The 14,242-nt window shown below is 41.0% G+C and overlaps 1 protein-coding gene across 1 annotated transcript in view; it reads left to right on the top strand.

Annotated features, from left to right (window-relative positions):
* LOC121082723 (transmembrane protease serine 11E-like) overlaps positions 1-14,242 on the top strand; it is a 41,541-nt gene that overhangs the window by 25,272 nt on the left and 2,027 nt on the right. Inside the window, exons 6-8 of the mRNA XM_040582389.1 lie at positions 9,171-9,209; positions 12,392-12,587; positions 13,407-13,666. Coding sequence (XP_040438323.1) covers positions 9,171-9,209; positions 12,392-12,587; positions 13,407-13,666 — 495 coding nt within the window. The remainder of the gene's footprint in view (positions 1-9,170; positions 9,210-12,391; positions 12,588-13,406; positions 13,667-14,242) is intronic.

Below are 14,242 nucleotides of genomic sequence, written 5' to 3'. Positions count from 1 at the left end.
TCTCCTGCTCATTAAGTTAGAACAAAATCAGTGGCAGTGTGTAAACCCCACGTAAGTCTTTTAAATATGTCTTAAGTATGGCTGAACAGGAGCAGTTGCTCTGTGGCCTCACAGTACAGCCTTAGCCTCCCTCCAAACTGCAGTAGCAACCTTATGCTACTATCAGGATAAAGAGTAGGAGCCTCACTACAGTGATTAAATACACAGTGACACAAATATATTCCCTAGATGTTTGCTTCTCTGAGGAACCTGAAACTACAGAAATGATGCTTGAATGACAGCGGGAAAACAGCCAATGCACTGAAAAAATAATATTTGATGGGATGATCAAAATGCTTGAAAATTCCCCAGGGAAAAGGGGAAAGCAAGGGAAAAAGTTCTTACTTACGTGACTTCTCAGCTTGGGGTTCCAGCCCCTTCTTTGCAAAGCAGACCTGCATATGCAGGATATGAAAATTAACAGCACTATCTTTTTGATTTAGTGAATTACCAAACAGGCACTGAAAGGCGAATTTTCCTCCTTTTCTACGTTTCTGATCTGTTTAGAGAATTTTTGTGCAGGCTTAGGCTCTTGTCTCTGATTTGGCTTCAGTCATAGATATTCAGCATTTTGTCTGGGTGTCAGACTTTTCAAGAATGTTTTGCTAGTTGAAAGGAAGAGGCAGTTACTTGCTCCGTTTTTTTTTTTTTTTTTTTGCAAACCTTCCGCTTACTCCTAAGCACAAGGGTGATGGTACAGCATATGGGTGGGTACTTGCTGGTTGCTGTTCCACACAACTACTCAAGCCAGCAGAGATCTGCAGAGGCCAGACAGCTGTGTTGAAAGAACAGGAAGCCTGGGCCAGATTCCATGCTGGATGGATCCAGACCTCATCCCACTCAGAAATGACCAGGAGCAACCTCTTGTTCTGCCTTGTGGTGCTTGAACAGGGCACACTGCATTGCAACAATGCAGTGAAACTCAAAATATGAGCTGTCACACACCCATTGTTTCTTGATGGGCCAACCAGTCTTCCCCATTGGAATGGCTCAGGGTGACAGGTGACATCCCTTTGGGCAAAGAATCACCATTGCTCGGCGGTGTTTTTCATATGCCAGTAGTTCCTGTTCAGCAAAGTGCCTATGTCATTTTTTCCAGATGGAAATAGTATGTGGGCATCAACTAGAGAAATTCAAAGAATTTTGGGGGTTTCTTTTTAAAGACATTCATGTTATGATTTAGTGAATTTTGAAGCTTCAGTTTACTTTGGTGCCTTACATAAAGGATAAAATTGGAAGCCATATAAAAATGCTTGTTAGAAAAGGACTGTGATCTTCTCATCGAGTTACCTGATTAGCTGCTTTTATTCGGTCTGGTAAATGTATGGTAAAACTCTGTTTTAGTTGACCTTGAACTGCACCAGGACTGTTACTGTAATGCACTAGTTGCTAGCTTTAAAAAAAAAATAAATCAGTGATATAATTGTTCACAATTTTTTCATTAAATATTTGGTCTCAGTAAAAGATGACATCTCTGTGTCACTTTATTGAAGTTGCATGATAAACTTGGTGTTGCTTTCCTTGGCTCTCCCAGCCTAACCATAAAACACTGACTACACAGGTCTACTACTTACTACAGGACTAGCATTGTGCAACCATTAGAAGTGACACAAAGGAACATAAACAATACCTTGCCATTTCTAGGAGACAACAATAAAAGGTTCCATTTAGATCTTTCTTTGCAAATAGGATTTCAGCAGTGCTATGATGCTTAGGCAAGCTCCCGTTGGTGCTGCTATTTAAGAAAACTAGGCTGACTCAAGTGAAGAGTGTAGGACAGAGCACTCCTGTGCTTTTAGAGGAGATGCTGGTCTCAATTTATAAAACTCGTCTTCCTCACATCCAGGAGAAGTGACAATTTTCAACAGATCCTGGAAGTCCAGAGAAGTTTCTAGGTTTTGCATTTCCCACTTGTCTCTCGTACTGGAATAGCCTATCCAACATTAGTGTTTAAACCAAGGAAAGCTACGAAGCACTAGATTTTTCCCATGCTCTGCAGCACCTTTCTAAATCTTGCTTCGTTGTAGCTTGGATGGTTTTGCCAGCTGGAAACCTTGTTTATCTGGAGGCAAACTGAGAACATTTTTATAATGGCTTGTAAAATCATTAACCTGCTCATTGTAATCACCTTATTGAAAGATTCTAATCTGGGGGCACTGTATATCTTAGTTTAGCTAAGTAAGCATAGCTAACTAGTTGAACAAATCCAAGTCATGTGCTTACTTACATTTACTTATTTGCATGTTAGCAGGGTCTGATAAGGAGAATCTCCTTAAGTCTTCCTCCCTGGATGTAATCATCTTGTTCAACACCATGTCTCAGCTTGCACTTCACTCAAAAGTATTTGCTTTGAGGATCAGCTCCAACAAATTCCTGCAAATTGAGTGCAACACTTAAGATCTTCAGCTGCAGTTTAGGGCAGCAGTACAAAGCCAAGTAGTCTGCCAGGTCAGGGGTAGAACTTGCTTTGCCTTTTCATTCTGAGGATAGGGGATAAAATATTAACTAACAATGTTTCATTGCTTCAATTTGGTTTTGGTTTTGGTGGTTGGTTTTTGGTTTGGTTTTTTTTTCCCCCAAAAAGAGAAGCTTGATCATACAGGTGTGAAAAAATAGCAAGTGTGCAAAACTCAAAGGAAAACAAAATAATACAGTCTTTGCTTTGTATCATTGCTAAACAGTAGATGTTCTTTACATAGGGCTGTAAAAATACATTTGTATCGGGGTATCTTCAGATGTGTTATTACTGAAGTCTCTGCTTTCTTATTTAGTTAGACTTCATAGTCCCCTGGTCAAGGACAGTGGAATCTTCAGGCATCTGCTATAGCTTTGATTGAAAATAGGAATGATAGAGGTCTCTGCACTTGTGTACAAATGCCACTGAAAGCCCAAATATTTTTTGTGGAGAATCAAGCAAACTAAGTCCTGTTTTCTCTGAACAGCAGTGCAAGGGCCAGCAAAATGAGATATCAAAGTTGTGTGACTTGGAAACACCCACGTTAGGACTTGCTCTTCTACTGGCACTGAAAGAAGAAGGTGTCACAGTTTGTCCTTTGTGTAGTTCTGGCACCGAAGAGATCTACAAGGCTGAATTTTTTTCCGCAGGGGTTCTTGGTTAGAAATACAGTCACCTCACAGCCTGGATCCCTATTAAGCAAAGTGTAGAGCAGCTTGCCAGACTATTTGCCTTTATCAGGTAAGTTGGAAGTTTCCCAAAATGTATTTTTGGGAATATACTTCTGATGTCAGAAAGAAACTGGTTGCAAGATTACTGGCACTGTTCGAAGTGAGTAGGAAGTATTCCCACCTGTTGCACTGCCAAGGGTTTTGACCATGAGCAATGAGTCAACAAGTCAACTGTTACTGTTTCTATTTATCTGGCATCTGGGTCTTGCTAAAGCTCTTACAAGTACAAAGTACAGAACCTGGGAGACACATTCTTGTTTCTTTATCGAGTCTTCTGTGGGAGACTTGTAGATGAATGTCTGACCTGGATGACTGAGGAATGTTTCATCTGGAATAAATGTACTTAGCAGTCTGGGGTTTTTGTACTTTACCAGCTACAACAGCAGCTTGGGGGAGTGGAACAGGACATGCATCTATACATTGGGAAATACACTAGAGATCTGAGGTTCCTCCACTTTGAGGACATTAGTTTGGCACAAGATGGTACATTTCAGCATTTGCAACAGTCTAGAGAGGCTGACTGAAATGGGAGGAACTGAAATGTATTTTTAAATTAATATTTTGCAAGGACATGCTTGTGACGAAGGAATTAAGCAGGAAATCATTCTGGCCTGACTTCTTAGATGACCCAGATAAGTTGATTTAATTAATTTCATCACCCAATTCTTGTTTTTCCCTTTCTCTGCCTTGTCTGCAGAGGCTGCAAGTGATTTGGGCTGCCCCTACTGTAGTAACACCTTGATTGCAGGTCATGAGTGTAGGTCAGGAGGAAAATAAAAACTGTGTCAGCTAGGATACATGCTACACATCTGGTACATAGTTCCTCATACAGAGCCCTCTTTGGGCTGCAGGATGCTCAGATGGAGTTGCTGTAAGTATGCAGTGGAGTCTGCATCTCTGCCTGTCCTCATGGACAGAATTAAGATGTGGTTGATGGTGGAGGGTGAAGTCAGGGATGTGAGGACAGGTCCAGTGGACATAAGTAGGCAGGGAAGGGCTGGGCAACAGGGGCAATTAGAGGTACAAAGCCTTTGTCTTGTCTCTACCAGGTTACTCTCCCCTGCTGAAGGAATGAGAATTGCATCACCTGTATCTAAGCCATGTTTTGCTACTCCTTTCTACAAGGGTACATAACTCTAGGGAGGTAATTCCTGTTGGGAGAGCGGTGAGAATGTTGGAAGGTTAGTGGAGAGATGTTTTGGGTTGTGTGTACTACATAACGACACAAGAGCATAACTTTCCTGCTGAGCCCAAAGCTCATGTTCTGCCATCTTTCAGGAAACTCCTGCATTTCCTTTTGGCTACAGTTTATGGAACATGACTGTCTGCTGTTTGCTGCTCTCATTCCCATATCACCCCCGTACCTCAGGCCTTCATGGTCTTTAATGTAATAAGAGTATCAGAGTAGAGCCATTATCCCCACCTCTGCCTGCACTGCAGGACAGATACACTCTGTGACATTCCTCTCAGCTGTCCAGACTGGTGACCTACTGGAACTTGCCAGAGATCCTTGTTTTGCCTGCATGCATTGTTGTTACCCTAAATAACACTGAACTAGGTGAGCCCCCTGTTTCTGATGCAGCTGAGAATTTTGTAATTCTCTCTCTTTTTGAGCAAGTTGTTATTAAAATGTTAAAAAAAGGCAGTGGGAAAAATGCTTCCTCTGCTCCCTGGTGCATTTCACAAAGCTGTGCTTCAAATGCATATCCAAGAATGTATTATTAATACTGAAGCACATACTTTTCCAATTTTTTTTAATGTTTAAATCATCTCCTCCCTTAATACCCCTTTTAAGATAATCTCTATCGTGCCTTCTCTCAGTGGAAAAAAAAACCTTATACAAGCATGCTGTGGGAACTTGATATAATAGAAGATAGAACATGCGGTTTGTTTTTGAAGCCAGCAGTTATATTATGACATATAGAAAATCAAGGGTGGAACCCTTTAGAGAAAATTGAGTTTCTTGTGGGAATCAACACCTGTGAAAAACTATGTAATTGGGTAAAGCTGTATCAGATTTTTAAAATGGATTTCTCATCTTTAATTTTTGCAGCCATCTCTGGCCCTTTCCACACTGAAAATGCATAATATCCCCTAATAAGGCACTTGTTTGCTTTGCTTGAACTACTTCAATATGATGTCTGGTCCATTTATGTCACTGAGAGTTCTACCTCTTAATTTCTTTTTAATATACACACTGATCTCTGTGGCTAAAATGAAATGAGGCGGTGGATGCAAGATTAGTTCTTCTGATACAGTGGCACTGATACTATTTAGAGACATGGCAAAGCAAACACATTTTTTCTGTAGGAATCTCTGAATCCCTCAGAGGTAAGTGGTCACATTCACTCTGCAGTTAACTGTGAACCTACAAATGTTCAGATGGTTGCCAAATAGATCCATGGGCTTTGGGCACTGAACTCCCTTAGAAATCCTGGCCTTAACTGGCTCTTGCATATAAACAACTACCAAAACAGATGCTTTCCTGCTCTTGCTTACTCTTCCTTTCTTTCCACATTTCCTCAAACATGTGTTGAGGAGTAAAAAAATTTAGACAGATTGTCAATATTAAATAGTAACTGCAAGTCACTGTTCTCATTAGTCAGAAATTAAGACCCATGTTTTAAGTATGTTTTAAGGATACTCCATTTTCCAAATATACAAAATAACTTTATTAGCAAAATTGCTTGTCCAGTTGGAGAACAGAGCCTTCTTCTGAAAGATGGAGTCCCTAAACCTTGATTGCTGTGATTTTAATTTAAATATTAGTTTTTTCTTTTAAGTTAGGTGAACTTCAATTAAATAGCAACTTTCATTTTACAGGTAGGCAACGCATGTTCAAGTTGAACTTGTTCTTGTTTACAGTGGAAGCCTGAACACTGTTTTCCTAAATGTGGCACAAACAACTATTTTTGCAGCTGTATGTGGCTGGGACAAGATATGACAATTTAATTGTTACTAATTGATGCTTTTTCTTGGTAGTGCAAACAACTAGGGCAACTAGTAAATGAGCAGGGCAGCAAAATTGTCTCTCGTGCCTTTCAAGAGATTGCTTCAAGGCAGGGCTTGCAACATGTTGGCTGGCACAACGTGAACAGCTATGCTATTGACCAGGCCAAAATGTCAAGCTAGTAAGAAATGAAGGGAAGCCCCTAATGAGGTAAACCAGTAAGCAGCCTGATTTTCAGCAGTACCGTGTAACCCAAAGTGCTTCCTCTTTTTGATGGGATCTACTGTGGGCTCAGCTTATCTGAAAATAGTGTCAGTTAGTTCAGGTTTACAAACACGTGTGCTCTGGATTTGGGATCTTGGTTTTGAGTCCTGGTTATTGTGCACTTAATCTCACCTGTCTTGATCTGCATGATGGGTTCCCAGGTCTGTTGCCAGACAGACCTGCTTTCTGTTCTTAAAAATTCCCTTTATTTTGAAGTTTTCTCCATTGCTGTCATTTTTTTCTTTAGTACTTGTGTTTCAGTTCACAGTGTGGAACACATGGTCAGGGCACCGTATCTGGCAGATCTTAAAGCAAAGCAGTGCCCCTACCCTGGTGAATACAACACTGAATTTATTGACAGGTGTCACTGACCTTTTTCCTTCAGCAGTGGGTGGGTAGGAGAGTACATCGGCTGCGTAGTCATGATATTTTATAAAATATGCTAAAATTCAAAGCTGTATAGACATACTATTGAGGACTTGCAGTGTGGGTGCAGAAGACTTGTTTCTCCATGTATATACAGGTTGGTTCAACTGGAAGCAATGGATAAAATTTTGCCCACTTGGGGCTTGTACTTTTTTTCTAGGTGCCTTGTAAAAAGGCAAACAGAGATATAGACAGGCGCCTTGCAGAACAGCTGTGTGACTCACAGCAAAACTCAGTGCACTGAGAACATGCCAACTGAATTGCTTCCGGCACTGTGCTTGAACAAGTTGGTTGCTCCTTTTGTCTTCTCAATGAGCTTTGCAACATAATGTAAGTGTTAATAATTGACTGCAGGCTTTATAATTAGGCATTATGAGGTAAATGTCTCTCCACCCAGAGAGGAGCTAAAAAAACATTATTATCAATATTGCACTTGAAGGCAAAAGGTGCTTTTTTATTGTTATTTATGTTTGTTGGTTTCTTACCGGTTTCCAGCTACAAAACGTTAGAGTGACTCCAATGGTGAGCTAGTTGTATGAATTTCTAGGAAAACATTGGATGCTCATCATAGTTGAAATAAACAAGCAGGGCCAGATTTTTCAAATACTTCTTACCGATACAAAGATATAGGTAAAGAAGCCAAATTCTTAGCACAGCTCAGCACATATTTTTTTCCCCCTCCCTTCGTAACTTAGCAAACAGTGATGTTTACACCACCTCTGCTGGCCTAGCTTTTACTGTCTGGTATTACTACATTTTGATGTAAGGGATCTTGGCAGCAACCTGCTGTATTATCCATGGAAACTCACAGAATATAACTGACATTCCTCAAATGCAGAAGTACCTGTACTTTAGGGTTTTCCTCCTTCTTTCATAGGAATTGAGAAAGTACAAGTGAGCATTTTTACTGAAAGGAGACCTTGCAAGCTGTTGCTCAGCAGTAAAACGATTATCTTTACTATGTGAACAGTTCCTGTTTATAGTGAATAAGACTGTGTTGCTGTATAAATGTCCAACTATAACTCAGGTTTCATTCTTACAAAGTGATGCAGTGACTACAAGCACATACAGCAGCCCTAGCACTGCCTTTGCTCTGTACATCCCCTGAAGTCAACCTGTACGTACACAGGAGTTCTGTTTGTTTCATTTTTCTGTCATAATCTGCTTAATATCATATTAAGAAAATGAATGAGTACATGTCTAGTAATGGTGGATTGCAAACATGCAATTCACCCTGCATACCAGGAGGAGTGTCAATCTCACAAGAAAAATGCAAGTGATACAAACACAACAGGTGACAAGGATGAGCCAGAGCCCTTCGCATTCAAGAGACTCCTCCTGGTTTAGTGTGGTTTTGGATCAAAACTAGGGTATTATTCTGTGTAGCTGCAAAGGGAAAAGAGAAATGAAATAAGTGGGTAAGGACAAGAGTCTGCTGAGAAAGGCTATGTAGCTGCAAAATGTGAAGTTGTGGATGCTGTACAAGAATCACTACATAATTTAAAAATTGTATTGAAAGTGTGATAATTATTTTTTGTGATTATTTTTTAGATTTGTTTTGACTGCTGGCAACTAAAATGATAGCTCTGGTGAAAATAACATTCTGGAAGAAGGGGAACAGACTTATACCATGAGCCAGTGCTTGTTACTGTCAGCATGAGCATACTGTATTGTCCATAAACATACAACATGCATATTAAAGGAGGGAATGTATTGCTGGAACCTGCTGTGCCGTGCAATAAATTGCTATTAACTATCTATTTTAGTATTTATAGTGTACGAGACACCCTGTTACTCAATAAGATAGAGTGAACCACTGTTATTCTAATCTGACATTGCTGCAGTAAAGTCTGTGCTTTCTGATCTGGAAGAGAGCACAGAGTGAGTACCAGATCTTACTCTGCTGTAAAATTTCGCCAGTTTATTGTTTACAAAAAAGGAACTTAAAAACTTTCCACTCTAAAATTCCCCCCCCCAACAAAATTGTGGATGTTCAGTAATACAAGACTTGTTTTGTCTGTATTACCCTCCAGAAACATCAGGGTTCAGCAGCATGGGGGAGACCCTGTGCCTGGTCCTCAGAGGATATTGGCTGGCCGAAGAGCAATAAGCAGCATGGCAGAGAGGCGTGCAATAGCCAGCACAAGAACATGACCATGCATGAGCTACGCTGGTTTCTCTAGCAGGCCCCTCAGCCATACCTCCTGCAGTGCCCTGGACTCAAATAGCTGTTGGGTGGGACAACCATGCAGATGGGAAACCTTTTGTCTCTCCTGGCCTTACCCTGACTGTTTGTTTGTTTCAGATATGGACACAAAAAGAGCAGAAGCCCTCTTCAATGACAGTAAGTGAAGGCTTTTTAAACCTAGGAAATCTCTGTTTGTTTTAATTAGCATTAATAGGCTCTGAGCACTTTTCCTGGCCCTTAGAAGCCTTTTTTCTCATCCTTCTGTCTAATGAATGTGACCTTGTACTTCACACAGATGAGCCACGTGTTTATGGAGATCCTGCTCAGTCACAAGGAAGCCTTTTTTGTTAGTGTCTTCTGGGATACTTGTGAAGACTAGCTTGAAAATAGCGGTAATGGGGTTAAAATCAGTTCTAGAAAAAGTCTACACCCACTACTGAGTTTCTCGTTCAGTTTTTTGCAGTGAGAAATTCCTTCTGTATATTATTATTATTATTATTATTATTATTATTATTACTATTATTATCAGCAGCAGCAGCAGCAGCAATTCTATGAGAAAGAAAGGAGCAAGTGCTGAGGGCTCTATAGAAATCCCTAGAGTTGGGCAGAGAGGAGACTCGCAGGTCTTGCTATGTAAGTGCCTATAGCATGCTTCTGCCTCCAGCAGTCCTGGTGTGGAAGGTGGAGGGTGCATCTTAAATGTCATCTAAGAAGCTGAGGACTTAGAGAGGGCAGAGCACTGTAGTGTTCAGGACACACTTACTTACTACCCTGATGGAGCTGCTGTTGGTACCAGTGGGAGCTTTTACACTGCGTCAGCTTCATCGTGCATTTGGACATGCAGAGGCAAAGCCATTGTTTCTAGATGAAAGCTAAGACATTTCACGGGACTCCTAGGTGTACGTAGTAAAGCTGAGTGAGCAAGGAGGAGTTCCAATAAATAAAGGAACTTAATTGCTTGGGCTAGTTGACCAGACAGCTAGCTGAAAGGTGTACTATAATGTGCTAAAGGCAGGAGAGTCCTTATCGTGGATTTGAGTGCATTTTATATTTGAGCAGATTATAGATAGAAGAAATCTCTATTATAAATTGATTAAAACATATGCTTAAATAGAATATTCTGTCAAGTCTAATCCTGTCTGCACAGGTCAGACATCCTGTCCTCTGTATCCCTGTAGTGAAGCATTAGAACTGCATCTTGGAGCAGTGACTGCAGAATCTGTTTCATATATGCTTGTCTTGGACACTGGATTCTTGTACTTTGATATGTGCGGATGTGCAACAGTTCATCTCCACCTTGCTACCTGTTATTTTCCTATACACGCGTTAAGTGATGAGATTTACACCTGAACGTGCACCAGCATGTTATTCAATTGGTGCTTTAAGGCTGGCAGCCTAGCAGAGACCTGTAACACAGCCTGTGAGAAGTGTCCCAAAAGCTGGTAGAATTAGGCACATGCAGAAGTTTGGAGTAATGTCTTTCTGTGTGCTCACAGACATTAGGAAGATGTCATTTTCCTCAGGATGCATTGGAAGGAAGGAAGGAAGGACCACAAGGAAATGCATAGATATCAGCCTGTGATTACAATGAAAGTATTCTGGATTTTGGAATGGCTAGTAGCACAAAATTGTTCCTTCTGGAAATATAAGGCAATGTGATTGGTGTCCTCAAGGTATTGCTGTGGGGGTTAGGTTGAGGTAGTTTGGGTTAGAGATTTCCTCCTTTCCGAGGAGGAAGTCAGCTTGTTTGGAGATTTAACAGTCATTACAAAAATCTTTGCTTATGAGTTGGGTTTCTTTTAACTCTGGGAAGGTTTGGTCCGTTTCTTAGCAGCAGGCCGTCAAGTAATAGAAGATTAAATATCATCAGGTTTTGGGTCCGTTTTAGGTGCTGATGTTCTGGGGCACTGATGGAACTGTGAGGTTTTCCCCCAGTTTTGGACATTGACTGTTCAGGTGGTTGATAGGATTGTGCAATTTTAGGACCAGTAGTCTAAGATTACCAATAGCTTTCTGGAGGGAAACATACTAGTGCAGACAATATTATTAATTAGGGTATATTCTCCAGTTTTCCTTTCACACAGAAAGTTTTGGACAAGTAGATTTAGATTTGGCTGATTTCCTTCATTGTGGCTTTAAATCTCAGAACAGGGCAGACTCTGCACTGAGCAATTGAGCTTCTCAATATTGTATGACTTTTTTTTGTCTTCTATTTTCAAATTTATGAACAGCTTTCAATCTGCTGTGTTATTGCTGCTGCTTTTGACTGTGAGGTACTGTTCACATAACCTTGTGCAGACCCCAGCAGAAAGGGGCAGAGGCCACACTCGGTGGCTCTAGTGTTTTGCATCTGAGGACTTCAAGGGCCCTGAGGCTGGCAGCTCTTCAGTGACATACTATTGATTTCTGCTTTGTCCCCCTCTGGGTCACTGTCTGCGTGAGACAGGCAGTGCAATGGTTTGGATTGTGTTGTCACTATGTAAATAATTTTTAGCTCTGTCTCTTTTTCAATGAATTGGGATAGTCCTGTCTCAACTTTCCTAATGTCTAGCTGAAATCAGGGCCTGGATGAAAACTAGTGGGTCTTGGTCCAGGTAAGATGGATTTGGTGCTGTTTGCATGAGAGAAGACAGCTGAAGCAGCTCTGTCCATTGAGGAAGCTTCTAAAGCTATAGGGGAGCTTCAGCTACTCTTGAATATCCTGAGTTTAGTGGCTGAAATCATGGATATTTTCATTTCTCTGGGGGTTGAAGGATAATACTTTTTGTCATGGATGCTCACCATGCTGGAGTTATCCATGGCTTTGTCATTTCCAGCTTGGGTTAGTGTGATCTCTTTGCCTGAAGTTTCGCTCCAGGTTCACTTGCATTTGTACAACGCACAGTTGCCTGTTTTCAGGTGACATCTTGCTGATGTTACCTGCATGCATGCATGCATGGTAAAAACCCATGGCTTTGATCATTCCCATCTTACATTTTGCCTTGTTTGTGTTTTTTCCTAATGACAAATTACCTGGGACATCAAAGTTGACAATCCCTGTATTTGGAAAATGTCCTGGGTGTGTGGTGAAGGTTTTGATTCCCGATTTGGGCTGATCACACAGCTAAACCTGAAGGCTGGCCATCATGGCTTTCCATAATAGTCAGTTGTTCATTCAGGCTTCTAACAGAATGGGTTGTGCATGAAGATCTCTGATTTGGGTGGCTGGTGGAAGGTATGATTTCTTATTGATGTTAATACTGTTAGAAAACTGATGTGGTGTGTAATTTTACATATGTTTTCCACAGCCGTATCTACTAAACAGAAGACTAGCTAATACACTCTTTCTCCTTTGACAGTTTGTGGGTTACGGCAGAATAGATCAGTCAAGTCAATGGCGAAATCATCATCATTGCGAATAGTTGGTGGACTCTCTTCTGCAGAGACTGGGGACTGGCCGTGGCAAGCTAGTTTGCAATACAATAATGTCCATCGCTGTGGTGCAACACTCATCAGCAATACGTGGCTTGTATCTGCAGCTCACTGCTTCAGAGAGTAAGTTCTCATCTTAGAATCTGCAGCAGAATGTGTCTCATGTGTATCAAGTTATGTGGCTTTCCGGATTTGTATCACTCCCCTGACTCTTTCCAGGGGAACAATTTTCTGCCTTGGAGGACAAAAGCCAGGGTTAAGCTGACCTGTCACTTGAATGTTTCAAAGAGAAATTAAAGACTGACTCTTTGCAGCAGAACAAGCAATTGTATGAGTGGAAATTGATAGTCATTTGGCATGTTGAGCAAAGAAGTGCAGAAAAGGTAATGTGACTGAAACAGCAGAGTATTTGTTTCCTGTTGCACTAAATGTTTCTAAAGGTGCTCCTTCATGTTACAATTAGGTTGCCACCACTGCAGGCTGCTACCAGAAGCATAATCCCACATACCTACCGCTCCATTCAGCCATGCACTCCCAGCACTTTTTTGTTTCAAGCATGGCAATTGTGAAGCTGCAGGGCATGTAAGATGAAACAGCTGATTGAACAAATTATTAAAATGCAAAAAGACTAATGGAGATGATGAGTTTTCTAGCAGCGGAGCTTTTTGGTTTGATTACACTGTGGCCATACAATGGCCAGATCAGGGGCAAGGAGCAGGGGAGGAGTATGAGACCATGGTTGAGGAGGGAATGCAGCATTTCCCTCTTCTATCAGCAGCCCACAATTACATGGGACACAGTGTTATGGAAAGTGATGGATGCCTTAAGAATCTAATAGGGAGCTGGCTTGAAGGAGCTTTACGATAAAGGTGCTTACCAAGTTTAAAGTTTTGAATACTTATATTTACAGCTAAATACTTACAGCCCTCTTACCTTTTCCAGTATGAGTCACCCTCAGAAGTGGACTGCTACTTTTGGAGCTCTTTTGAAGCCACCAAGCTTGAAACGATCAGTTAAGACTATTATAATTCATGACAAGTACCGGTACCCAGAACATGATTATGACATCGCACTTGTACAGCTCTCTAAACGAGTTGAGTTTACAAGTAGCATACACCGTGTTTGTCTGCCTGAGCCATCTGAGACTTTTCCGTACAATATTTATGCTGTCATCACTGGCTGGGGAGCACTTACCAATGATGGTGAGTCCTGAGTCTGCCAGGTGACCTGTATGTTACATAAACAGTGGCTCTGATCTGCTACTGAATTGATATCACTTCTGTAGCCATATTTGTATGGCAGCAAGCCTAATGCATTGTCTATAAGCAATAGGTCTGTTTAATCATAAGCAGCCATTTCTTATTCTAAAATTAGACTGGACAGCACTGAAGCAGAAAACAGGAAGACTGTTCCCTTTTTCCAGCCTTTTCATGTCATATTGTAAATTCTTAAGACAGACAGTCCAGCCATGCATGTGTTTATATAGCACCTAACAAAAATATTCTCCCAGCCCTAACCAGAAGCTACAGATAACTCTGTGGCCTTTCAGATAAATGTGCAGAGTGAGCTGCAGATGGTGACTTACCCAAGTTTGCACTCTTATCAGGCCATGCTAAGAGCAGATTTAGCAATGAACCAAGATGTCTTCATTTTGTATCATCTGCTCAAATGCTAGGTAATTTGTGTTCCATGGTATTATATGGAACATGTATAAAACATATGGGTTTACACTTAAGGCACTACATCCCATGCAATCGTTACTTCTGTCTTAATGGTAC

Source organism: Falco naumanni, chromosome 1 (genome assembly GCF_017639655.2).
Source record: "Falco naumanni isolate bFalNau1 chromosome 1, bFalNau1.pat, whole genome shotgun sequence".
NCBI classification, from domain to species: Eukaryota; Metazoa; Chordata; class Aves; order Falconiformes; family Falconidae; genus Falco; species Falco naumanni.
The sequence above is the reverse complement of the archived record's forward strand: the minus strand, read 5'-3'. Positions and strand labels throughout refer to the sequence as shown.